The 27,177-nt window shown below is 48.6% G+C and overlaps 1 protein-coding gene across 1 annotated transcript in view; it reads left to right on the top strand.

The window, feature by feature from the left end:
- The window catches only part of WDFY2 (WD repeat and FYVE domain containing 2), a 421,169-nt gene that overhangs the window by 256,658 nt on the left and 137,334 nt on the right, over window positions 1–27,177 (top strand). Inside the window, exon 6 of the mRNA XM_078657271.1 lies at window positions 24,632–24,744. Coding sequence (XP_078513397.1) covers window positions 24,632–24,744 — 113 coding nt within the window. The remainder of the gene's footprint in view (window positions 1–24,631; window positions 24,745–27,177) is intronic.

The raw sequence follows: 27,177 nt of genomic DNA, 5'->3' as shown, positions 1-27,177 counted from the left end.
ACCTGATCCTAGACGTCCCACGCCGGGACCACATCACCCCGCACCTGAGAGACCTGCACTGGCTCCCCGTCGACAAAAGAATCACATTCAAAATCATGATCCACGCACACAAAGCTCTCCACATGACCGGCCCAGCCTACCTCAACAACAGACTCTCCTTCTACGTACCTAACAGGAAACTCCGCTCCTCCGTCCTGTCCATGGCCGCCGTCCCGCGCATCCACAGAATCACTTCCGGGGGCAGATCATTCTCCCACCGCGCCGCCAAGACCTGGAACGCCCTCCCCCTCCACCTACTACAGACCGCAGACCTCGCAGCCTTCAGAAGACTGCTTAAGACCTGACTCTTCGACCACTAGCTGCAGCCCCTCCCCCCCCCCCCCAGCGCCTTGAGACCGTAGCGGGTAAGCAGTGCGCTCTACAAATCCACTGATTGATTGATTGATTGATTGATGATGCCATCTAGTCCTATAATATATGCATTTAGCGTCTCTCATTCGTAACATATAATCCCTCATGGTCTCCCACTGATGCTGGCTTTTGCTGCCGCCCATACTATTTGCAGGGAGATAAATTAAATGTTTGTTTTCCTCTAGGTAACTGTGAAAGAGGGAGATGAGTCACTTTTTGTCCTAGGGCTTGCTATAATAGGATAGGTTGAACTGCCATTGGCCTGGGGAGGTAGCGGGTGGCGAGGCCAGGAGACTGGGAATCTGACTGTCCTGATCTCGACTATGCTTGTCTTGATCTTGCAAAGAGGATGGTTGCCCATTGTGCCATTACAACGGAATGGATGTCAGGCTTTGTTTTTATGTTTTGGTCTTACAACACTGGTCTTATCACCCTACCGAAGTGTGTTCGAGGGCAACAAACCACTGTGTGGGTGAGTGTGCATGCAGTACAGAAGGGCAAAGAAACAGAAATGTCTTAGCTGTAACACCTCTACATAGTCTCTCCCGGTCACCTCTTCAGTGGTGACCTCAATTTGTCCCACGCAGGCGTGTGTTTGAATGAGTTCTTCAATTTTGGACCCAGGAACCAGCGTACGGTTACTTCATTCAGTTTGTCTCCTTCACTCCTTTTTAAGCAGTCTGTTTCATCTTCCTGTTGCCTCGAAGCCTTGGGTGTGGTTGTTGTATGAAGTTCATATTGCAAAGAAGAACCCTGGCTACCTTAATCCTTTTTACTCGCACTCAGTGATACCTATTTGAAAATGTATGCCCCAGAGAGAAAAACAATTATTTACATTTTTATTTTTATTAAAAATCCCATTATCAACATTCTTTATTTATTAGCATTGATAGTTTGCCCTCACTGTGCATAGATATTATCCTATACATCAGGATTGCGTGCCACTCCTTCATATGAAAACATTTGTTCAATTAATATTTTTATCACAAAACCTCTGGAAGAGCTTCATGATTCTGAATTTCACCAGTGGTGTGCGTACACCTTTCAAGTAACCTTAGGTCTAGATAGTTCTGAGCATAATGCTACTTCTGAAGAACAGCTACAGGACTGTAACCATAACCCTTCGATTTCTAGAGCTCCATTGTGAGGGTTTTGGGAGGAGAGGAGCCCTAAGAGGAGGAAGAGGTGAGGTTCTGTAATTCTCGAGTCTGACTCCATTTTGTGTTGCCCTCACGTAGGCCTGTGAAAGAGGCCCGGCGAACAAGTGGCCTGGCCTTCTGAGTTTATGTATACATTAACTAGGTTTCTTTCGACTCTGAAAGAACTGCAGAGAAACTGACCTCTTCACATGAAACTGACCTCGAAAAGCCAATTTCCCTTGGTTTGATCCTTGTCTAAGATTGCCACTTAATGTTCAGGACCTCGTTAACCTTTAGTTTCCTTGCACATGTTTTATCTTGTTCAGCATCTATTACTGTTTCCTTTATGTTCTGACATTACATGGGTTGTGCTTTTCAATTATAAATTTGTCCGGCTTGCAAAGATTGAATTTGGGACATTCCTAATAATTAACTTTTGGGTTGGGTTACTGTAAATTGGGTTTTTATTAATGTGATACTCAGTTAGAAAATGTGCCCTATTGGTTAGAATTTTGCGCAGTGGGTGTACATTTATAATGAGAATATGGTGTATAAAAGGAGATGTCTTGCCTTAGTAATTTGATCAGTCTCCTAGGAATATACATTGTGATGTATTGTTGGGATTTCTGTTACTAGCTGCAGCTAATAAACTTGGTCTCTGATGCCACCCAGAAGTATTCCGTGTCTCTGTATACCAAGACAGGTGGAACTTGAAGATTTCAGGTGTGTCCCTGGCACTGCTGGGTTCTGACCCGGTTCTTCAGAGGTGACATAGGAAACAACCATGTAGGTTAAACTGAGAGCTGTTGAAGGAGCGGAAGCACAACATAGCTCTCTGCAGCTCCTTTTCCTGCTCATCTCTGATCTTCTGGAGGACTTTGCTCAAAAGTTGAAAAGAAGGAAATGCATGCGGACATCCATTGGGCCACTCAAAACTTATCACATCAACCCCCACTCCTTGAGAGGCAAGTAGAGAACAGAAATTCGATCTTCTGGAGTAAGGCAAATGGATCTAGCCAGGGGTTATGAACACCATCTGACTCGCCTGGGCTGGGGAGGAAATAAGCAAAGGGACAATAAAAAAAGAAATCCATGACTCAGAACATTCCCACTCCCTTTCTCTGTCAATGGAAGATAGATCGCAGACAGGGAAATAAGGTTATGCCCTGCCCATGTTTCTGTGCCCATTCCTAGGAGGCTAGACTGGGTTCATTTGTTCCACTGGATGAGTGATGTAACCTTGAGTCACCTGATTGTCAGTGCGGGCTCATGAATGAATGAATGAAATTATATTTATATATATATTTAAATAGCACGTAGCTACCCTGAGGCCTCGTATCGCGTATGGACCGCACAGAGAAGCAGACAATTTAGGGCACATTACTGAACAGGTGAGTTTTAAGAAGCTTGCGAAAGGCCAGTATGTTTGGTTCGCCGTGCAGAATGGAGGGGAGAGAGTTCCAAAGGTTTGAGGCATTCAGGGAGAAAGAGCGTCCACCCCACTTGGAGCGGCGGACTTTCCTGGACGTGGCGAGGAAGGCTGAGCTGGAACGAAGATTTCTGGAGGGATGGTAGGGGTGACCAGGGAATGTAAGATGGCCGGATCCGATTTCCACATGTCTCTGTGAGCCAGGCACATGGCCTTGAACTGAAACCTGGCCCGGATCTCTGTGAGCCAGGCACATGGCCTTGAACTGAAACCTGGCCCGGATGGGGAGCCAGTGCAGAGTTCTCAGAGCGGATTTTGCTGATTGTCTCCGAGGAATTTGGAGCAGTAGGTGGGCCGTGCAGTTCTGGATTACTTGAAGTTTTTGCAAGGTTGCTTGCGGGGCACCTAGGTACTGCTCATTCCCGTAGTCAAGTCGGGAGAGTATGAGAGCTTGCACCATAATCCTTCTCGCCTTGAAGGGAAGCAGGGGAAGAACCTTTCTTAACATCCTCAGCAAACCAAAGCAAGCAGCGGCAAGCTTGACAGCCTGAAAGCCAAAGCAGAGAGAGCTGTCTAGCCACATGCCGTGGCTCTTAATCTGCTGCTTTGGTGCAGGCATAGGGCTGAGGCAGGTTGGCCATAGATTGGCCGATAGGGGAGATGGCGTTTTCCCAAAAACATCAGCTCAGTCTTGTTGCCGTTTAGTTTAAGATGAGATAGAATCATCCACTCGGCTACTGCTTCCAGACAGCTGCCTAGAGAGCTGGATGAACCCTCTGGATGGTTCAAAGATACCACCAGTTGGGTGTCATTGGCATACGTTATAATCTGTATACTGAATGGGAGGACCACCTCTGCTAAAGGCGCCATATAGGTGTTAAAAAGTGTGGGGCCCTGAGGAACCCCACAGCTGGGCGGCCAACAGTTGGAGGAGGCGGTGCCCTCGAAGACCTGAAAGAACCGGTCTTTGAGGAAGGACTGTAGCCAGGAGAGTGCCGAATGGGTCACTCCCAGACTTTTTAGTCGTTTCAGCAGGATATTATGATCAACAGTGTCGAAAGCGGCACTGAGATCTAAAAGGACAATAGCCGCTGAGCCGCCCTGGTCTAGAAGCCTCCGTGCCTCTTCGGTTACTACCAGTAGGGCCGTCTCTGTCCCTAATCGGGGGCGAAAGCCTGTTTGTGAGACATGTAGCAGGTTGTTGGATTCCAAATACTGTCCTAGTACGGAATTTATATGTCTCTCAATCAGCTTGCTTAACCAGGGGAGGAGAGAGATGGGACGATAGTTGACCAGGTTAGAGGGGTCCAGACTAGTTTTTTTCAGGAGGGCCCTTACCTTTGCAACTTTCCAGGCAAGGGGAACCGTGCTCGAGGAGATGGAGGCATTTAAAATATCCAAGATTACTGGTCATATAGCATCGGCAACTGAGGAGAGGTGTCGCGGGGGGCCGGGTCTGAAGGAGAGCCCAAGGTCACTTTTGGAATAAGTGTTTTTAGGGAGACCTCATCTAATAAAGGAAACTCTGCTAGAGAGCATAGTGGATTGGGGGAAGAACTTGTGGTGTTGGTTTCGATAACATCGGTCTCAGAGGGGAAAAAGGATTGGCCAATCTGGTGGATTTTTTGGTAGAAATATTCTGCCAGATTGTTGCATCGAGCGGGAGCATCTTCTGGGTTGGTTTCTTTTTTGGGGTATGGTGACCAGGGATTTGGCGATACGAAAAATCTCTTTTGGAGAGTCTGCGGCTGCACTGATCTTCTCCTCGTAGAAGGAGGACTGGGCCATTTTAATTTCTGACTTGTAGTTCCTGATTGCCTTTCTGTAGGCTGTTTTCCTCTCTTCTATTGGGTTCACTCTCCAGCTCCTTTCTAATTTCCTACAAGATTGTTTGAGCTCCCTTAATTTATCAGAGAACCAGGGTGCTGTTTTTGGTATGGATTTTTTATTTAGAGATCTTTTGGGGGCTAACGTGTCCAGAGAGCTTTGAATCCAGAGGTTGAAGTTATTTGCCCTTTCTGGGTCGAAGCTAGTGGGCGGTGTGGTATTCTCCAGGAGATTAGACCATTGACTAGCAGAAAGGTTTAACCATTTCCTTTCTTGTATCCTAGTGGCTCTCTCAGAGGGGATGAGGGCGAGAGTTTCCCAGGTTAAAGGAATCAGTGAATGGTCGGTCCAGGGGAGGGGAATAGGAGTATCAACCAGAAGATTCGGTGTGTTGCTAAGCACCGGATCCAAAAGATGACCTTTTATAAGAGTGGGTGTGAAGCCTTTCTGAATAATTTGATGTGCTGATATGCCAGATAGAAGGTCTTTGGCCATGTTGTCGAAGGGGTCATTCAGACGGATATTAAGATCCCCCAGAATCGTGTAATTTCCTGGGGAAAGTGCTAGGTTAGCGACAAGATTCGGGAGTGTACTGAGAAATTGTCCTTGAGGTCCTTGGGGGCGGTAAAGCAGTAAGCCGGAGAAGGTGCTAGTAGGTGAAAATTCTAAAGAGAAGTTCACATTTTCACAGTCTGGCAGCCCTTTGATAGAAGTCCGTCAGCAGAAATGATCTCTGAAAATTATCGCTAGCCCTCCCCTCTGCCGTTTTTACGATCCACTCTTTGTATCAGGTAACCAGGTGGCAGAGTTTGAGTGACAGCTGGGTCTGCTTCATCCTGTAGCCAGGTCTCAGTGAGAAATAAGACATCGGGTTTGAGGTCTTCTATTAAGGGAGCAAGTTCGACTGAATGTTTAGGGAGAGAGCAACAGTTCAGTAAATAAAATTTTAAGGGATGGCCGCTGTCTTGATGAAACTTGAAATTACAATGGGCGCATCCGGAGGGGCTATTGGCCAGATCTAGTGAGTGTAGGCAATTGATGCTGGTAACTCCTATCAAGCCGCGCAATGTCTGGGCACTGTAAGCAAGAATACCATTTGACAAACCGCAAGGGTTTGTGGCCCCTGGTCCCGGTCGGGTGCGGACGGGCGCAGACAGGCTTGACTTTGGCACGCCGCCGGCGCGCCCGCTGCGCGTCGCGGGAGGCATGGGCTTAAGTAGTGAGGTCAGCGACACTAGCCTGCTAACCTTGGTGCTCTGCGAAACTGGAAGTGTAGCGCTGCCGGTGAGAGACAGAAAGAGCTTCCCTCCACACAAACTGAATTCACAGCGGTAGACCGGGGAAGTGAAGAAATAGGTCAGAGGTAAGTGCAGTTTTAAAAACAAACAATGCGGCGCAGATAAAATAATTTCTTTTCCAATTACCCAAGCCTTTTCCACGCGCTTCTCAAAAGAGGACTGTTGGCAAGTAATCTGCCTGTTAGCGCTTTCCAGCGCGCCGGGGGGGGGGGCATGGGCTTAAGTAGTGAGGTCAGGGACACTAGCCTGCTAACCTTGGTGCTCTGCGAAACTGGAAGTGTAGCGCTGCCGGTGAGAGACAGAAAGAGCTTCCCTCCACACAAACTGAATTCACAGCGGTGGACCGGGGAAGTGAAGAAATGGGTCAGAGCAGGTAAGTGCAGTTTTAAAAACAAACAATGCGGCGCAGATAAAATAATTCCTTTTCCAATTAACCAAGCCTTTTCCACACGCTTCTCAAAAGAGGACTGTTGGCGAGTAATCTGCCTGTTAGCGCTTTCTTCAGGAGCTGGGAAGAAAAGGAGTGATCGGTGGACAGCTGTTTAGCCCATCAAAATTGAAAGAAGCTCCTGACTAATTTCTTTTGCCCAGAGACCCAGACAAGATTTTTCCTCGTGTGTGACCCCTCATTCCATGCTGTTGGAATCTGATGAGAATAACCAACTGAGGAGCAAGAGGTATCTCTTTGAACAGATGGGATGGAACTATCCACCATTATTCTTATATTTGGGGTTGCCAGGGACAGGGACCATTACCTTATAATTCTCTGACTTCGGGGTCCATTGAGACAGAAGGTGATTCACCAATCAAGTTGCTATATGGCCTTGCACCCTCAACTATATCTGAGCTGATGTCTCAGGCTGGTGATGAAGACCCATTTGAGCCCATGTTACGAACAGCAGAAAAAACGCTATCTCCCCCTGCATACTCAACCATTTCTGAGCTGATGCCTCAGGTTGACGCAGCATGGATGGCAGACGACTCATCAACTAGATTTACCATTGAGGGTGAGAAACAGCATTTCTGTGTCTGTTCTGAAGCCAGCTCTGGTGAACGCCAAATTCTAGACCGGATTCTCAGTACTTTGCACTCCAGATTAACAGCCTCCTTTACCTTGGAAAGAGAAGAGGCAAGACCAACAAACTTGTGGCGCATAGAATACCCACCAGTGGAGGTAGCACTTTTGTGAATACCCTCGGAGCTGATACCACATCAAATGGTAATACTGTGAACTGGAAATGCATACCAAGTACACAGAATGAGAAAAATGTATGTGAAGCTGGGTGGACAGGAATATGAAAATATGCACCCATCAAGTCAGAGGAAGCTAGAAAATCTTCTTGCCTTACCATTAGAAGAATGCTTTGTATGGACTTGAGAAAGGGGTACACAACGAGTACACTGATCATGTTCGAAATGGAGTCTGAAACCAGTAACCTTTGACACTCATCTCCTGGTTTATGAATGGGCCAAAGTGTAATCTCAGGTCTTGCAGGGTAGAGCCAAAGGTTGATACCAGTGGATTATATGGTATGGCAATGTTGAGCACCTTCGTTGGTCAGTATGATGTAGATGATGAATGTTATTATTGCCACCGTTGTTGGAGATCTTGATGAACGTTGTTGACTTGTACTATAATGTGCCATCATCTCTGGCATCGTTTTCCAACCCTACAGATATCAACATCTTAACAATATTCTTAGTAAAGCTCATAATCTGAATGAACACATTCTTTCTCAAATCTAAGCCAAATAAAACCAAGTGTCTAATCCTCCAGACACTCGTCGCACCACCCAAGTCTAAAACTGGCGTTTAGCAATCTAGGTTTTACTCCAACTCTTCTTTTCAGCAAAGTCCCTAGGTTTCACTTTAGATCTAAATTTCACCATGTCAGAGCACATCACCAAGCTGGCAAAAACCCCACAATTCCAACTTAACCTCCAGAGGAATCTAAAACTCTGAATCTCTTCTGAAGATTTCAGGAACACAGTACAATTGATGGTTTTTCCACTTGCTAATGGGATAAGGCACTACATGCAGGCCTGCCCAAAAAGTACTAATTCCACTCAAATTCATCCTGATTGTTTCAGAATGATTGGTCAAAAATGCTGGACCACCTCACCGACATACAGAGAGATTTGTGGAGGCTTTCTCCAGAAGGTAAGATGCAATTGAAGGTAGCATCTTAGCCTATGAAACCTGCCACTAAGCCATTCCAAGTACCTTAAAAACAAAACTAATACTGTAGAAGAAAGAAGTGTCAGAAACAAATGCACGCTACTAGTGGAAACATCCAAAATCAGAAAATACAAAATACTATGAATCATGCCTTCTCCAGTCTGAACTATGGACTTTTGTATAGCCTTCACGATGTTATCAGAGCAAAGCAATACCTGTTATCCTTCAGAAGAAACCTGTAGACCTTCCTATACAAGTCTTTCCTATAAGACTGTACAAAGTAATCTGTGATCTATTAGCTGTTGGCTGACACTAATACAATTCATGAGCTGTCTTGTTTTTTCCCATGTTAACTGTAAAGTACTCCTCTGCCCATGGCATGTTCTAGGGTGCACACTACATAAATGTTTGACTAAAAAAAAAATAATGATGTGCGCTTATGAGCATTGCATTGAGTTATGGTTGCATATATAATCATTACTGTTGAATTATTTTTTAAATGGGAAATGTATTTTCGGGCTTGGAGGACAAGAAGCAACGCCCTACATCCAGTGTCCCTGTCCAAGAGCTTGCTGCACATGTCCCGCAGCAAGAGTAACATGTTCTGAGCACAGAGAAAAGTCTTAGATCAATCAGGCTCGTTCGCAATGGCGGCTTTGTATGGCGGCTTTGTATGTTCTGGCAAGGAGGCAGAGGATTTTGGCCGGAAGGCAGAGAAGGAGGAGACAGGAGAGGATCTTTAGAGTGAGGGTTACCATGTTTGTAGAAGCTGAGGAGGAAATTTATGAGAGGTACTGACTCAGTAGTCAGGTAATTCTTGATTTAATTGCTGAGTTACAACCTCAGCTACAGAACCCAGCACTCAGAGGCAGCGCAATCCCACCACATGTGCAGGTATTGTGTTGCTTACAACTTTTCAATCAATCAGGGATTTGTGAAGCACGCTACTCAACCGTGAGGGTCTCAAGGCCCGGGGGCGGGGAAAATCATGCTGCTCAGTCTCACCCAAAGAGCCAGGTCTCGAAGCTCTTTCTGGAGGCTTGCAGAGTGGGGGAACGTCTGATACTGAGTGGGAGTTCATTCCAGGTCTTTGCCGTGATGTAGGAGTAGGCGCTCCCCCCCCCCCCTCTGGCTCTGTGAATGCGAGAGGTTTCAGCAAGGGTGAGGTCGGCGTATTGGATGCGTAGAAGGAGGCGCTTTTGTTGAGGTATTGGGGGTCCGGTGTGGTGGAGGTGTTAAACCTGGCACCATTGGCGTGGGTCTCCCTTCCATTTTTGCTGTTGCCTCACGTGTTTTTGCTGGTTTTAGATGCTTTGGGCACTGTGCCACTGCTGTCCAGTGCCACAGTGTGAGTGCTCCCTACTGTAAAATTAATGTATTGATTAGTGGTTCCCAGATTGGGTATTTGGTTTACTTGTCAGACTCTAGTACAGTGCACTGAGTGTGCCCAGGGCGTGTAAATCCAAATGCTGCTAGTGGGCCTGCAGCACCAGTTGTGCCACCCACCGAAGCGGCCTTGTAAAATGTGTCTATGGTCTGCCATTGCAGAGCCTGCGTGCAGCCTCGTACTGTCATGCTGACTGGGCAAGTGCACCCACTTGCCAGTCCCTAAACCTTCCCTTTTCTTCATATCAGTCACCCCTTCTTGTGGAGGTATTTGTAGGCGTGAGTGAGTAACGTGAAGGTCACTCTTTTCTCGATGGGGAGGCAGTGGAGGTTTCGTAGGTGCTGGATGATGTGGACTTGCAGTGGGATGCAGTGGACGAGTCTGGCAGCGGTGTTCTGGATGGTCTGGAGTTTCCAGAGCAGGGATTTGATGATTCTGGCGTAGAGGGCATTACCGTACTCCAATCTGATGGTTTTGAGTGTGTGGGTGACGGTCTTTCTGGTTTCAGGGGGGATCCATTTGAAGGTCTTGCTGAGGGTGTTGAAGCATGTGCAGGAGATGGTGTTGATCTGTTGGGTCATGGTGATGGAGGAGTTGATTATGATGCCGAGGTTTTGAGCGGGGTCCGTGGTAGTAGGTGGGTTGCCGAAGGCAGTGGGCCACCAGGTGTTGTCCCAAGCGGAGGGGGTGGGCACGACAAGGACTTCTGTCTTTTCAGAGTTGAGCTTCAGGCAGCTGTTGCTCGTCCAGGATGCAACATCTTTCATTCCTTCCTGAAAGCTGAGTTTGGAGGTGTCCGGTTCCTTTGTGAGGGAGAGGATGAGCTGGGTGTTGTCGGCGTAGGATACTATGCTGAGTCCATGCTGTCTGATGATGGCAGCAAGGGGGGGGGCATGTAGTTGTTGGAGGAAGGACGGGAGCATGGGCGTCCGCAGAAATCTTTCCGGGGAGGGGGGGGGGGGCAAAATGTTAACGTCATCACCATCCTACGACATAATGTGTGCCAGGTGGGGCACAAGAAACACTGAGGTGCAGGAGGAGTCATGGGGGGCAGGAAGCAGGCTGCATATGATCTCATACACCATAGGGTTGTTGTGCCACAGCCATCTCTTTCTTTTGTGCACCCCAAAAACCATACCCGCCCTGGTCCCTAAAACTACCCCCTAGCACATCAAAACCCATACCCTCCCTGTACCCTAAAATTACACCCCTGGCACCCCAAAACCCACACCCGCCCTGAACCCTATAATTCCCCCCCCCTTGCACCCCAAAACCCACACTCGCCCTGAACCCTAAAATTACACCCCTGGCACCCCAAAACCCACACCCGCCCTGAACCCTATAATTCCCCCCCCCTTGCACCCCAAAACCCATACTCGCCCTGAACCCTAAAATTACACCCCTGGTATCCCAAAACCCATACCCACCCTGAACCCTAAAATGATCCCCCTGGCATACCAATCCCTAACCCACTCTGAACCTTAAAATTACTCCCTGGCACCCGAAAACCCACCCCCACCCTGAACCCTAAAGTTACCCCCTGGCACCCCAAAAGCTGAACACTACATTCTGTTTGTGTATCGCGCCATCTCCCTGCTCAGGATGATCGGCTGGTCCGGATCTGCTCGCCCTGGTCCCGTTCTGCTCGACCATCTCTGGAGCTCTTCTGCCTGCCCTGTCCCTCTTCTGGACCCATTGAGCCTGCCTCCGTGCACACTGCCTGACCTACTCTGTCTGGCCTGGCTCTTTCTCCTTTGGACCCGCTGTCTTCACTGGCGAAGTTAGGACACAGGGCTCACTTCTCTGAAGCTGCTCTCCCTCACCCAGACCTCTCCATCCCCTCCACTTGCTCTCTCATCTTCCTTCCTCCCTACTTCTCGGTCTCTTTCCCCACTTCCTGCTATCTGTGCTGTTTTGCCCCCTTCCTCCCTCCTGTTGTCTGTGTTGCCTTGCCCCACCTTCTCTCCAGTTGTCAGTGTTGCCTTGCGGTCACCCTTCCTCCCACTGTCTCCACTGCCTTACTCCCATCCTTCCTCCAGTTGTCGGTGTTACCTTTCCCCCACCCTCCCTGCTGTTGTCAGTGTTGGCTTGTCCCCACCCTCTTTCCATTTGTCTGTTGCCTTGCCTCCACACTCTCTCCCTTTGTCTCCGTGTCCTTGCTTCCACCTCCCTCCCATTGTCAATGTTGCTTTACCCCCACCCTGCTTATTATTGTCCATGTTGCCTTGCACCCCCCCCCCTCCCTCCCGTTGTCAGTGTTGCCCTACTGGTGTCAGTTTTGCCTTGCTCCAACTATCCCACTTGATGTCCGTGTTGCCCTGCTCCCCCTCCCCCTCTCTGTGCTCTGCCACTCTCTGTGCACTGCCACTCTCTGTGCACACTCACTGTGTGTCTGAAGGGTCCCCTCTCCCTCTCTGTGCTCTGCCACTCTCTGTGCCCAGTCACTGTGTGTGTGACATGACCCCTCCCACTCTCTGCAACTCCCTGTACCAACTCACTGAGTTTGTGAAGTGACCAATCTCCATCTCTGCCTCTCTCTGTGGCAACTCAAGTAGTGTGTGAAGTGTCCCATCTTCCCCTCAGTGGTCACCCACTTGCTGTGCCAACTTAGTGTACATGTGAAATGACCCATCTCCCTCTGTGCTATGCCACTCTCTGTCCCCACTCACCATGTGTGAAGTGCCCCCTCTCCATCTCTCTGAGCTGTAACTCTATGTGCCCACTCACTATCTGTGTGAAATACCCCTCTCCTTCTTTGTGCTCTGCCACTCTGTCCCCACTCGCTGTGTGTGTGAAGTGCCCCCTCTACCAATCTGAGCCCTGCCACTGTCTGTGCCAACTGACTGTGTGTGAAGCGCCCCCTCTCCCTTTCTGTGCCCTGTCACTCTCTGTGGCCACTCAGTGTGTGTGAAGAGCCCCCTCTACCATTCTATGCCCTGCCACTGTCTGTGCCAACTCGCTGTGTATGTGAAGTGCCCCCTCTCTGTGCTTTGTCACTCTGTGCCCACACTTAGTATAGGTGAACTGTCCCTTCTCATTCTCTTTGCTCTGACACTCTCTGTGCCCACTCACAGTGTGTGTGAAGCGGCCCCTCCAACTCGCTGGCACTCCCTGTGCCAACTCACTGAGTGTGTGAAGTGACCCTTCTACCTCTCTGCCACTCTCAGTGCCAGCTCACTGAGTGTGTAAAGTGCCCCATCTCCCTTTCAGTAGTTACCCACTTGCTGTGCCAACTCACCGTACATGTGAAATGACCCATCTCCCTCTGTGCCAACTCACTGTGTGTGAAGTGCCTCATCTCGCTCTCTATACTGTGCCACTTTCTGTCACTCACCATGTGTTAAGTGCCCCCTCTCTGTGCTCTGCCGCTCTGTGCCCACTCACTGCGTGTGTGAAGAGTCCCCTCACCCTTTCTGTGCTCTGCCACCCACTTCCTATGCCCATCACTGTGTCAGTGTGAAGAGCCCCCTCTCCCTCTCTGTGCTCTGCTACTCTCTGTGCACACTCACAGTGGGTGTAAAGTGCCCTCTGTCCCTCTCTGTGCTCTGCCCCTCTCTTTACACACTGTGTGTGTGAAGTGCTCCCTATCCCTCTCTGTGCTCTTGCACTCTCTGAGCCCACTGACCTTATGCATACATTTCTCCCTCCCTCTCTGTGCTCTACCACTCTTTGTGCCAACTCACTGTGTGTGTGAAGTGACCCCTCTCCCTCTCAGTGCTCTGCCACACTCTGTGCCAACTGACCATGTCTGTGAAGTGACCCCACACCCTCTTTGTGCTCTGCCACTCTGTACCCACATACTGTGTACGCAAAATGTTCCCTCCATCTCTTTGCTCTGCCACTCTGTGTCAACTCACTGAGTGTGTGAAGTGACCCCTCTCCCTCTTTACCACTCTCTGTGCCAGCTCACTGAGTGAGTGCTTCATCTCTCTCTCAGAAGTCACCTGCTTGCTGTGCCAACTCACTGTACATATGAAGTGCCCCTCTCAGTCTCTTTGCTCTGCCATTCTCTATTCCCACTCAGTGTGTGTGTGAAATGCCCCCATGCAATAAAAAGATGCCCGCGGCAATAAAACGATGAGCAAACAAACTCAGGCAGTGACTGACAGACACAATGAATGGGCGTCTGCAGGGGGGGCAAGGGGCAAACGCCCCTCCTTGCCCCCCCCCTGTGGACGCCCATGGACGGGAGCCTGATCCTTTGTGTTCCGCAGGCGAGGAAGGGGCAGAGCTAGTGGAGGGCGGTTCACTTTATGCTGGTGTTGTGGAGTCTGGCTGTGAGAGTGCAGTGGAAGATAGGGTCGAAGGCTGCTGAAAGGTCCAGTAGGATGAGGGCCACGGTATGGCTTGGTCTAGGAGCGTGCAGATGTCGTCTGTGGCAGTGAGGAGGGTGGTCTTGGTGCTGTGGCTGCTGCGGAATCTGGATTGGCGTTCTCTAAGATGAAGTTTGTCAGCTGGGCATTGAGGATCTTCTCGGTGACTTAGGCTGCGCAGGGAAGGAGAGAGATGGATCGGTAGTTTTTCAGGTCCGTCTGGTCTGCAGAGGATTTTTTGAAGAGGGGCTTGACTTCTGCACGTTTCCAGTCGTCGGGGAAAGTGCCAGAATTGAAGGTGGCATTGATGATGCGTCGTAGCTCTGGTGCTATGGCAGCGGCGGCTCTGTGGAAGATGTGCGGCGGGCTTGGGTCCGAGGGGGCTCCTGAGTGAGTGCTCTTTATGATTGTGGCGGTCCAGGCAGCGATGGTGGGCTGGCTGTTGTTGCTAGGGTAAGGGGTGGTTTCTGGAGTCTGTTCGCTGAAGTTGTCATAGAGGGCCTTGATTTTCAGATAGAAGTAGAAGCCGAACTTGTTGCAGAGGTCCTGGGAGGGTGTGACGTCCGAGGCTTCGCTGGGGGGGTTTGGTGAATTCCTGGATGATGCTGAAGAGTTCTTTTGAGTTGCTGGAGTTGGCGAAGATTTTGTTCAGGATGATGGTCATTTTGGTGGATCTGATGAGTTAGTGGTATTCTGTCATGGCATTCTTGTAGGTGTTCTGGTCTCAAGTGGTTTTGCTGTTCCTCCATCACTTCTCGAGACGTCTGCAGGTGTGTCTGGATTTTTGGAGCCAACCGTGGCTACGGAGGAGGGGGTAACCTTTGCCATGGTGGTAAAGAGGGCAGCTGAGGTCTTTGGACTAGAGCTACCCTCAGTGCAGGTCAGGACTAACCTTTTGACCGAGGTGCTTCAACCAAGGGGCTTCCACTTCCGAACCGCCTTCGGGCACCTGTGAATAGGACAATTGCTCGTCGCCATCTCCCAGCTCCGGGTGTCCCAAAGTTCCTCAGCCAACACCCCACCCCAGAATGTTTGGCGGTGCAAGCCTCTACGTCCCAGGGTGCTTTTCCTTTGCCTCTCTGGATAGGGAATCCAAGAGGCTGGATTCATGAGGGAAGAAGTTGTTTTCTTCCTCCAGCCTGGCAATGCAGTCGGTGAATACCACATGCTTATTGGGCTGTTTCTCCCATTTACTTTGGGAGACGGTTGCACAAGTGTGCCACAGGTCCCGGAGGAGGCCCGGACTGTACTCTCAGAAGAAGTCAAGGATGGGAGAGATGCAGCAAAGTTCACCATTTGGTGTGGCCTAGATACGACGGATTCGCTGGGCAGATCCATTTAAACTACGGTGGCCTTGCGGCGCCATGCCTGGCTTCTTGGGCGATGTCCAAGTTAATCTGATGAACATGTCCTTTGATGGAACCCGTCTTTTTGGGGAAAAGACAGGTTTGTCCCTGGTCAGGTTCAAGGACTCTCGAGCTACGGCCGGATCCTTGGGCCTCTCCTCCACTCCTCGTGGCCAGTCTTCCTTTTGTCCCTTTAGTGGCAACGGAAGGGGTTTCCAGCCATGTCAGCCCTACCCCAGCCACCGTCCTGCACAGACTGCCCAAGCCGAGCAAGGATGTGGGCGCAGTGCATTCCGATCCAGGAATGGAGGCCAGCAGTCATCGGCCACACTGCCCCAAACAGTTGCAGCCTCCAAGCACTCCTAGGCTGACTCTGGAGGACCACACTACTCCAGTTGGTGGAAGAATTCGTCATCATCTCCCCCACTGGAGATCCATAACATCGGACAAGTGGGTCTTGCAGATTGTCCAGGAGGGCTATTCTTTCCATATCCTTTCTTTTCCTCCTCTCATTCTGTCAAATCAGGAACGGCTGATGGAGGGTCCTTTAAGGTTGCTCCAAGATAAAGTCGCAGCTCTCTTGGCCAAGGGAGCTATAGAAAGGGTTCCAGTTTCAGAAGTAGACATTGGCTCTTATTCCTGCTACTTTCTGATTCTGAAGAAGAACAAAGGGTTGCGGTCCATTTTGGATCTTCGAACGGTCAATTTCTTCCTCAAGAAGGAAAAGTTCAAGATGCTCACTCTGGCTCAGGTACTGTCTGCCCTCGACCAAGAAGGCTAGATTGTATCATTTGACCTACAGGCCGCGTATTTTCAGATCTCCACCCTGCTGGGCCATAGGCGTTATATGCGGTACAAGGTTGGCCGCAAGCACTCTGTTTACCATGCTCCCCTTCGGCCTTACCAGTTCCCCTCGGGTGTTCACCAAGGTGATGGCGATGGTCTCAGCTCATCTGGGCAGGTTCGGGGTGTCAGTCTTCCCCTACCTTGATGACTGGCTGTTGAAGGCATCCTCGCCCCAGGCATTCATCTCCCACCTTCAGACTACGACACACCTCCTGCATTCACTAGGGTTCTCTATAAATGCGCCAATGTCACACATGACTCCTTCTCAGATGCTCCCTTTCATTGGAGCTGTTCTGAACACAGTGCAGTTTTGGGCCGATCCTCCAAAGCAGCCTCTATCCTGGATTTCTGTGAGAGTGACTCTGAAGCTGTTGGTTGGGCCTCATGGCCTTTGCATCCTGTTGGTAAAGCATGCCAGGTAGTGTATGCAGGCTCTGCAGTGGGACATGAAGTTCCAATGGGCACAACATCAAGGAAATCTCACCGACATGGTCCAGATCTCGGAAGGAACTGCGAGAGGTCTGCAGTGGTGGTTAACAAACCACGTTTGGGTCAGTGGCAGACCCCTCTCCCTACCCCAACCAGATTTCAAAGTTGTGACAGATGCGTCACTTCTAGGATGGGGCGGCCCCATCTGGGAGAGGTGGAGATCACAGCACATTCGTCTCCTTCTCCGCATACATTTGTTGGAGATCCGAGCAATTCAACTGGCATTGAAAGCATTTCTTCACTCTGTCAAGTGGAAGTTAGTGCACACCTTTGCCATGTGGTACTGTAACAAGAAGGGCGGGGTGGGGTCGTGAACCCTTTTTCGAGAGTCCCTGCGTCACTGGACATGGCTGGAACAGCAGGGCGTAACCCTGGTGGTTCAGCACCTGGCAGGTTCTCTAAACGACAGGGTGGACAATCTCAGCTGAACAAGAAAGCAAGCAAACCAGCACACACTGGTCCGTGTAATTTAAAAGTCCAACTCGTCTTGAGTAAATCGATTCTTTTCATAAAAAATCAATCCAATCCACTGAAGTTTTATGTACTTATTTTACTTCAAAATGACAGTCACAGGTATAGAACTCCAAAACACTGCAGCCGACACATGTTTTGTCCACCCAGACTTTTTCAAGACTCAAGGACAATTAAAAATTACTGTGAGAAGTAGGTTTGTTTTACAGACTCCGTAATACTGTCACAATGCATGTAAAAACTTTTCCACGATGTCACTGTCATACACCGTGTAGACAACAATCCTCTGCTCCGGTTTGTTCCCCTTAGTATCAGGAAACATGATGTCCAGTTGGGACCTTGATAAGTCCACTAGTAGCTTGATTCCCGGCATTGTCCTGATGTCGTGTGAGATTTTATCTATTCATATGCTGTGTACTTTATACTGGATACCTATTACTTGTAATAGATGTGCAGTCATTCAGGCCTAGTCACCAAAGTTACCTAGTTTTGTCTCTGAACAATCTCAGCGTTCGATGCCTAGCGGATCACAAATGCAAAAAAAACTACTGATGGACAGAATGCAGAACAATGTCATGCATTCACCCCAGTACAGAGATATGGGCCTAAATCCATTGTTTTTTTGCTCACCATACCATTTCAGTTTGAACACAGCCATATACAAATTAGTCTTGACTCTGTGCCCAATTGGAACAGTCTAGCCCGAATTGCCAGGCCAGGTCCTCCCTGGACTGGAAACAAGCATCCAAGGCCCGGTTTCCGGGTTTCACCCATCATCAACCAGGATAGCTTGACCCCAGTGGCATGGAGAGCACGGGACTCACGTCTGAGCATACCCGTCCTACTCGGGGTGACAAATGCAAAAAGAACAATTGATGGACAGAATGCAAATCAATGTCATACATTCACCACAGTACAGAGATCTGAGCCTAAATCCATCGTTTTTTTGCTCCCCACGCCGTTTCAGTACGGACTCAGTCATATGCAAATCAGCCTTGACCCTGTTCCCCGTGGGAACTGTCCAGCCCGGATTGCCAGGCCAGGCCCTCCCGGGCCTGTAAACAGGTCCTCGAGGGCGACATTGGATATGAGGGTTGAACGATGGAGGCACAGGATTACAGTAGGGATGGCAAGGTGGCATCAAAAACATGTGAGGTTGTGGACTAATGACTAGGCACTTGTGGGGTGGAAAGAACATCAGATACCATGGTGAGAAGAGGAGGGTGAAGGGAAGGATTTGGGAGGACTTTCACACATCTGGTATGGTAGAGGCCGTGGAACGAAGATGGGAGCATTGTGAAATTGAGCAGCGGTAAGCGCAGGTACTCAGTAGAAAAACTGTATTAACATTAATAATCAAATGCCTACAGGCATTATTGCAATATACGCAGTCGTCAAAGAGTCTGATTTCTACCTTTGCAAAAAGAGAAAATGACCTAGCATAACTTGAGCATCCCTTACCTTAGTCTCAGCTGTGACAATTAATGCATTTAGAACGGCTTTTGCAGAAGCTATACCACTATGACTTGAAACAATAGTTTCACAACTTATGGGTGTATTGATTGTCCAAACTGTATCTACAATATAGTAATGGCAGTATATAGAATAGAAACAAGCATTTACAATGCAATAGGTCTCCCAGCATTAAAGTTTGAGCTATTGGCATTGTATATTACAATGTGTTACATTAATTTGTTATCAAACTCTGAATTGTTGTATAAAGATGATTTGCAAACTGTCAAATGTTGCTGAATAGTAAGCAACGTTGTGAATAATATTGTTTGCTAGTCATCCTTGGGTACCAGAGTACTTCACTTGAGGCAGCTCACTACTCTGCACTCACTACTCTGCACTCACTACTCACTACTCTGCACTGTTGGACAGGCCACGTGTAAGGCTGGCTCCCTCCCCGCACGACCAGGCCCGAGCCCCGCTCCTCAGGTGTTACACGCAACAACAACCCGTTTTCCGTCTCCTATAGGGCCCCTGCCCCTGAACATCTCCACATCGTGGGCCCGATTCCCTACCGGCCCTCTCGCCCGGCCTGGGCGCCATCTTGGACACGGCACCACGAGGCCGCGTGGCCTCCGATCAACCCTAACCCTGGGCCTGGCCAGGCCCCGACATCCCGGCACCACCATCCACCCAGGAGGTGAGCGGACTACTTGGCAGGTCGATGGGAGAAAGAGGTGTCGATGGCTCTCCCCCGCCAGGTGCCGATCGCCCCCAGCTCCCCCAGGCGCTGGCTCCACCCCCCTGCTGGGTGTCTGGACTCCCTCATCCCGGACCTCCCGACCTCCCGATGCGAGGGTCCGGACATCAAAGGGCGCCAGACCTATAACTGGCGCAGCTCCAGAGCAGGAAGGCAGTTGTATCCTGGAGTCGAGAGACGCAGTGAAGAACTCATCCTTGACGGACTACTGGCGCTGCCGTAGCCCTGCCTTGCGAACTACCGACCTGCCTGCTGGCGCTGCCGCGGCTCTCTGCACCCATCTTCACCGGGACCTGCTGGCTCCGCCGCGGACCGTCGCTACCTTCAACCATCCTGGGACCTGCTGGCTCCGCCGCGGCCCGATCATCTAGAACGCCGAGCTCGAGGATTGTGAGCTAATTCATCTACCACCATATCCCCCAGAGTGGTAACGAGACTGTCCCGCTACCCCCTTACCCAACCAAGAGACTAGAATAGAGGGGACCCCGGAGTCCAGACCTCCTTGTACCACCTCACCGTACTTAAAGAATTGCCTATAAAGTAACGTTGAACCTTATCCTTGTGTGGTGTACGTCAGTGGGGGGGGGAAGTTATTTGTCTGTACGATTGCTGGAGACGGATCTCCCCGGAGACCTCTCCCCTTATCCTCGGCCGACCCTCCCGGTCCGTCTAACATGCACTCACTACTCTGCACTCAATACTCTGCACTCACTACTCACTACTCTGCACTCACTACTCACTACTCTGCACTCACTACTCTGCACTCACTACTCACTACTTTGCACTCACTACTCCCTACTTTGCACTCACTACTCCCTACTTTGCACTCACTACTCCCTACTTTGCACTCACTGCTCACTACTCTGCACTCACTGCTCACTACTCTGCACTCACTGCTCACTACTCTGCACTCACTGCTCACTACTCTGCACTCACTACTCACTACTCTGCACTCACTACTTTGCACTCACTACTCACTACTCTGCACTCACTACTTTGCACTCACTACTCACTACTTTGCACTCACTACTCTGCACTCACTACTCACTACTCTGCACTCACTACTCTGCACTCACTACTTTGCACTCACTACTTTGCACTCACTACTTTGCACTCACTACTCTGCACTCACTACTCACTACTATGCACTCACTACTCACTACTCTGCACTCACTACTCACTACTCTGCACTCACTACTCACTACTCTGCACTCACTACTCACTACTCTGCACTCACTACTCACTACTTTGCACTCACTACTCACTACTCTGCACTCACTACTTTGCACTCACTACTCTGCACTCACTACTTTGCACTCACTACTCACTACTTTGCACTCACTATTTTGCACTCACTACTCTGCACTCACTACTCACTACTCTGCACTCACTACTTTGCACTCACTACTCACTACTTTGCACTCACTACTCACTACTTTGCACTCACTACTCACTACTCTGCACTCACTACTCACTACTCTGCACTCACTACTCACTACTCTGCACTCACTACTCTGCACTCACTACTCTGCACTCACTACTCACTACTCTGCACTCACTACTCTGCACTCACTACTCTGCACTCACTACTCTGCACTCACTACTCACTACTCTGCACTCACTACTCACTACTCACTACTCTGCACTCACTACTCTGCACTCACTACTCTGCACTCACTACTCTGCACTCACTACTCTGCACTCACTACTCTGCACTCACTACTCTGCACTCACTACTCTGCACTCACTACTCTGCATTCACTACTCTGCACTCACTACTCACTACTCTGCACTCACTACTCACTACTCTGCACTCACTACTCACTACTCTGCACTCACTACTCACTACTCTGCACTCCCTGTAGTGTGCTGTCTCTCTGTAGTTTGCTGTCTCTCTGTAGTGTGCTGTCTCCCTGTAGTGTGCTGTCTCCCTGTAGTGTGCTGTCTCCCTGTAGTGTGCTGTCTCCCTGTAGTGTGCTGTCTCCCTGTAGTGTGCTGTCTCCCTGTAGTGTGCTGTCTCCCTGTAGTGTGCTGTCTCCCTGTAGTGTGCTGTCTCCCTGTAGTGTGCTGTCGCCCTGTAGTGTGCTGTCGCCCTGTAGTGTGCTGTCGCCCTGTAGTGTGCTGTCGCCCTGTAGTGTGCTGTCGCCCTGTAGTGTGCTGTCTCCCTGTAGTGTGCTGTCTCCTTGAGTGTGCTGTCTCCCTGTAGTGTGCTGTCTCCCTGTAGTGTGCTGTCTCCCTGTAGTGTGCTGTCTCCCTGTAGTGTGCTGTCTCCCTGTAGTGTGCTGTCTCCCTGTAGTGTGCTGTCTCCCTATAGTGTGCTGTCTACCTATAGTGTGCTGTCTCCCTATAGTGTGCTGTCTCCTCTCCTAGAGTGTAGTCAGTCTTCCGTGCCCAAGTGTAAGTGAATGTCGGCCACTTGAGTCAATGCCTTGCCATCCTAATGCACATAAGTGTCTCCCTAATTGAACATGTCAGTGTCTCATCTCCATTCTGTCTGTTTCCAATGTCCCAGTGTACTGCATGCGACTCCTGTCCTAGCGGTCACCGTCTCTTGTTCCAGTGTACAATGGTGTCTTATTTTCCAATGCTCGCACCAGACCTAAACAAGGAATAACAATATAGGTGCTTAGACATATTTGTTCACCCCATATATTATATAGACCTTAATGCTTGGAATGTATGATGGGAACTTGTAGCAATAACGTGCAATAAATAATTACGAGGTTGTGCTCCAAAAAGTGATGTGTATTATTCTAGGTTTGTGGTTTAAACAAATAATTGGCGACTTGAGTTGGATTGTAAAGCTTACTTCGTGATGTGAACAGAGAACATTAACTCATTTTAGGAGTTTGAATGTTTTAAAAGCGTTGACACGGAGTGGCTCTGTAATTTAGCTGCATTTTATTTTATCAAGGACATCGCTGTCAGATGGCAGCGGTGCCCAACACAGTAGGCTGTTATTGTGATGTGAGCTGGCTTCAAAGCTGGCGTTGAAAGGCAGAGCGGAAAGCCTACCTTGCTGGCGTAACTTCTTTGAAGAATGCAGTGGGTACAAACACCTGGTGAGTCTGCCGACCAAGCCGAGCTGAGCCCGCTGCCCTGCTCTGCTAGGGAGGTGCAAACTAAGGCTGTGCCTGATTCTGCCCCAGCCTTCCTCTCCTTGAAGGGCTCAATCCACCAGTCAACGCCGATGTAACTTGTACGCCAGTCGGCCTGTGCTACCTGCAAAGTGCAAATAAAACGTTTCTCCGCCTCCGTTTCACACACTTCCCAGCTGAGTCTGAAAAGCGGGAGGGTGCGGGAACGAGGCTCCCTTGTAAGAATTGCAACCCTGCTGGGAATGTCTTCTTGTAGAACAGCGCAGTGGACAAGGGCTGTTCGATGATGGAAAAGCACATACGCTGCAGCACTCAGCCTCGCCAATCACACAGACAAAAGACAAAGAGACAAAGAGAACCAAAAGAACCCTGAATTCCATAGAGCTGCTTACTTTCAATGACAGCACATTTAGCATGAATGGCACTAACACAGTGTTAAAGGCAAACCTAACTACAGTCACCAGGGAGAGGAAATCTCATCTGGACAGAGAGGACGGCGGAACGAGACGGGAGAAGCCCCGAGCTGCTGACACGGAGGAGGACGCTACTGCGCGCGCACTCCTAAAAACGAAACCTATGGTGGGGGCGGGACTTCCGTTTTGTGAAGCCCGCGCCCACGGAGTGCCTGGAGGAGCAGTGGTGATGCGGGGCTCCCATGCCCGACGGAGAGCCCCGCGGTCGGAGGCTGCACAAGTCCGGAGTGCCGGTGAGCGGGGAAGGGGGGGATGCCTGTATGTGTGCGTGTGTGTGTGTCTGTGTGTGCGACGGCGGAGGGGTGGGGGGGGATGTCTCTCCGTGCGTGTATGTGTGCTTGTGTATGTGTGTGCGCATGCGTGCAGGGGGAGGTGTGCCTGTGTATGTTTGTGCTTCCCAGGAGACAGCCACGGCGAGCGCGTTCGCGCGCGCGTGGCCTGCGCCCATCGCCTTTTGCGAAATGCGCGCGGCCAGGTGCTGTCTCCTGGGAAGCAGAATCAGCGACAAAAGATCTCCTGGCGGACACAGTGCTGACGCGCTGTTAAACGCCAGGAGACCTAAAAAAGGATTAGCAGTGTATGATGTAGGTGATTGCTTCCAAACTACATTGAGATTATATACAAGGTGAATGCTTTTACCATTTAGAGAATCTTCCTTCTGTTGTGGAAATAGAGCAGCAATTCTGTAACCCTTGTGCGCCCAAAAACAGTAGTGTGTGTATATGTCACAAAAAAGTAAAGGGTATATTGTACCTCCAATAGTGACTTTCATATTTTCTTAAATGAGAAATCTATAAGATGACTCCCGAAAAAGTGCACTGAAATGTCTTGTCAATATAGTGGGACGATAGAGTAAATGTGCCTTCATGGGATTTGTTTAACAATCTGTTTGGATTATTTCTAAAATTGAATTGCAGACCTAGGTAAATAGTGGCCTCTTCTCATTAGTAGATTGCAATAATTGGTATCATAACTTAATTACTTCATACATTGAGCAAATAGTCACAATGATCAACATTAATTGTCATGTAGGACAGCATAAAGATTAAGAATTAGCACAGAAACTGGTGTATATAGAAAAAATATTCACTTTATGTATTTTCAAAAAGGGTACTAAAAAGTATATAAACAATGTATGAAGTAATTAAGTTATGATACCAATTATTGCAATCTACTAATGAGAAGAGGCCACTATTTAACTAGGTCTCCAATTTAATTTTATAAATAACCCAAACAGATTGTTAAACAAATCCCTTGAAGGCACATTTACTCTATCGTCTTATTTTAGCCCGAGCCCTCAAGGATGGATTGGGTTACTCATTTTTGTATGTTGTCAATATAGGAGCATTTAAATAAGTGATCTCTGTGACCAAGCACTGGAGGTGGGATGGTATTGGGAAGGGTTAATTTGCACGTTTTTGTTTTGTAGGAGCACAGCTGTACGATATTGGCAACACTCAAGTTTCACTGTATAGTGGACAGTAAACTTGAGACACTCTTAACGTCTACATGTCTTTATTACTGTTGTTATAGCTTCTGTTTGTATTCTGACTTGTAAGTTTGAAAATAGCAAAAATGTTATTTTTATTTTTTGAAGTGGGTGATCTATGTAACGTTTTGGTTCTTTGATTTTTTTTTTCTCTTATTCCATATGCGTCTTATTCCTATGCGTTTTATTTCTTATGCGTCTTATTCCTTCATTTGATTGTGTCAGATTCGACATTGAGACCCGGCATGTGTTTGTAGGTGACCATTCTGGACAGGTCACAATTCTGAAACTAGAGCAAGAAAACTGCAGCCTTGTCACAACATTTAAGGGACACACAGGTATGTGTTTTATTCCCCCGCCGTTCTGCCTCAGAGAATTGTTGAGAGAACTTTCTATCACGACCTTGTTGGCCACAAGTTAATGTGCCCACTGGTTTACCAATGGCACGCACATTGTTTTGTTATATTTTACGTTTTGGATGACCAGCTATTGCAGGAATGTCCTTTTTGAAGTGATTGGAACAAATGTACTTTCTGTGCTTTTGCATATTTAACGTGGGAGGACAGGCCTTTCTAAATGTTCAGTATAAAGTGCAGACAGTCTGCAGGGCTTGCAATTCTGCTTTCTTTGCACTGTAAAGGTTAGTGGGTGGTAGCTTAAGACGCCTACTTTCACTCTGGAGACAGCTCAGGGCACAAAGTGGACAGGTAGAACATCTGCTAGTTTAGATTGCTCCTAGTTCTACTCTCTGAGTGTGAATCTTTCAAATGCTTCGAAATCAATGTACTGATGAATCGGAAGGCATTCTTGGATCTACAGTGTGCGCCTATGCTTAAAACCTCTGGAATAGATATTTTGAGTTTCTTCAGACTTCCATTGAGGTTCAAATGTAATAATTTGTTTGTTACATATTCTAATTCTGCTTAATTTGTAATGCCTTTCAAAGTAGCCCTTTTGCCAGGGAGTTTTTTCAGAAGACTACGTGGGATGGTGAGAAGTTTCACTTGTGGCTCAGCGGTACTGATATCGTCTTGGGACTCCTGACAGGCTCTCCCGTATGAGAAGGCTTGGACATATCTGAATTCAAAATGGACCCACCTCAAATGTAGTTGCACAGTGAATAGATGGCCACGAAAAGGAGCGTTCAATGTAGCATGGTCAGTCACTCCACAGTGCTTCATCCCTAACAAATGAGCAATATATAATCAATGCTCTAGATAATAGATGAAATACTGTTTTATGGTGGTTACCACAGATTTTGAACTGCAAGGTAAATAGAGCACTAGGTTTGGAATGGAAAGTAACAACCCACTCTCAACTGTTGGAGTGTACAGGTCTGACTGAAGTGAAGAACCTGGGGTGATTTGTGTATGCAAGAAATCGGTCAGGTACCAAATACTATTGTGGGTGCTGACTTAATTTCCTATAAACATATTAAACTTTGATTGCTACTTTTTTGCTGCCTTCCGCATCCTCACTACACTTGGTAATAGGAAGAGTCCCATGTTGGTATTGAGTATAAAATGGATGTGATTTCTCATTCGAGTTGGAAAGACCATGCACATACCAGGCAGCGGCTATGGTTGACTGTTTTCGATTCTGAGACGAGCAAAAACAATTACAAGTGGTATAAAGGTCTGTTAGGTCTAATATTTGGATGCGTCGGACACGCTGGAGCTGACCGATGCAAAAATGCTCATGTGAGTGGGATGGCTCCCGCACATCCGAAGACATGGCACAGGAAATCCCTCGAGTGAGTGATTTCCTTTGCCACTCCCTAATAGTCTTGGGAGCTGGGAATGAGCATCCCAACCACCCGAGTCTGTTCATTTTCTTTCACTGAAATGACTATCAGCGCGCATGTGAAAGTGACACTTAGATGAGCCCATCGGCTCGTTTTAGTTTAACTGCCTTGGGGCTGAATCAGGAGGGTGGTCCCCAAGTAGGGATCCACCACTAGACACCAGGGAGAGGGGAGCGGCCCCTTGGGCAAGAGCCTTTGTTCCCTCTAAATACATTTGGCTAAATTCATTATTTCTGCCCCCCCCAGAAATGTGAGAAAAATGTGTTTTCTTTTTTAGCTAAAGTTAAGGTTTGAATGGGATTCTGGGAGGATCCACACAAACCACACTCTCTGTACTGCCTAGGTGACTAGTTTTCAGAACTGTCTGGATTTGGCAGTTTTCCCTACATGGCCGCCGATCCCGGGAACAAAATGCAGGGGACCCCCTTGCAAAACGAGGTTGTTTTGTGATAGATAATTCTGATGTCTCCAAAATATGTTTTGGGCCCTTCCATGTTGCGGGTACAAGTGAGGTACCATTTTTATCTGTAGACCTAGGGGAATGCTGGGTGGAAGGAAATTTGTGTCAGCCTGGTAATCCCACAAATTTCCCACACAGAAATGTGAGGAAAATGTGATTTATTTTTTGTTAGCAAAATTTTAGGTTTGCAGCGGATTCTGGGTAGGAAAATGTTGGGAGATCCATGCAAGCCACACCTCCGTGGACTCCCCTGGGTGTCTAATTTTCAGAAATGTCTTTATTTGGTAGGTTTCCCTAAATGGTCTCCGAGCCCGGGAACAAAAACACAGGTGACTCCCTCGCAAAATCGGATCGTTTTGCCATCGATAATTTTGAAGTCTCCACAGTACTTTGTGGGCCATTTTCGGTCGCGGGCACTAGGCCTACCCATACAAGTGAGGTACGATTTTTATTGGGAGACCGGGAGGGAACGCTGGATGGTAGGACATTTGTGGGGGCCTGGTGATC

This window comes from Lissotriton helveticus, chromosome 8 (genome assembly GCF_964261635.1).
Source record: "Lissotriton helveticus chromosome 8, aLisHel1.1, whole genome shotgun sequence".
Taxonomy (NCBI): domain Eukaryota; kingdom Metazoa; phylum Chordata; class Amphibia; order Caudata; family Salamandridae; genus Lissotriton; species Lissotriton helveticus.
The sequence above is the reverse complement of the archived record's forward strand: the minus strand, read 5'-3'. Positions and strand labels throughout refer to the sequence as shown.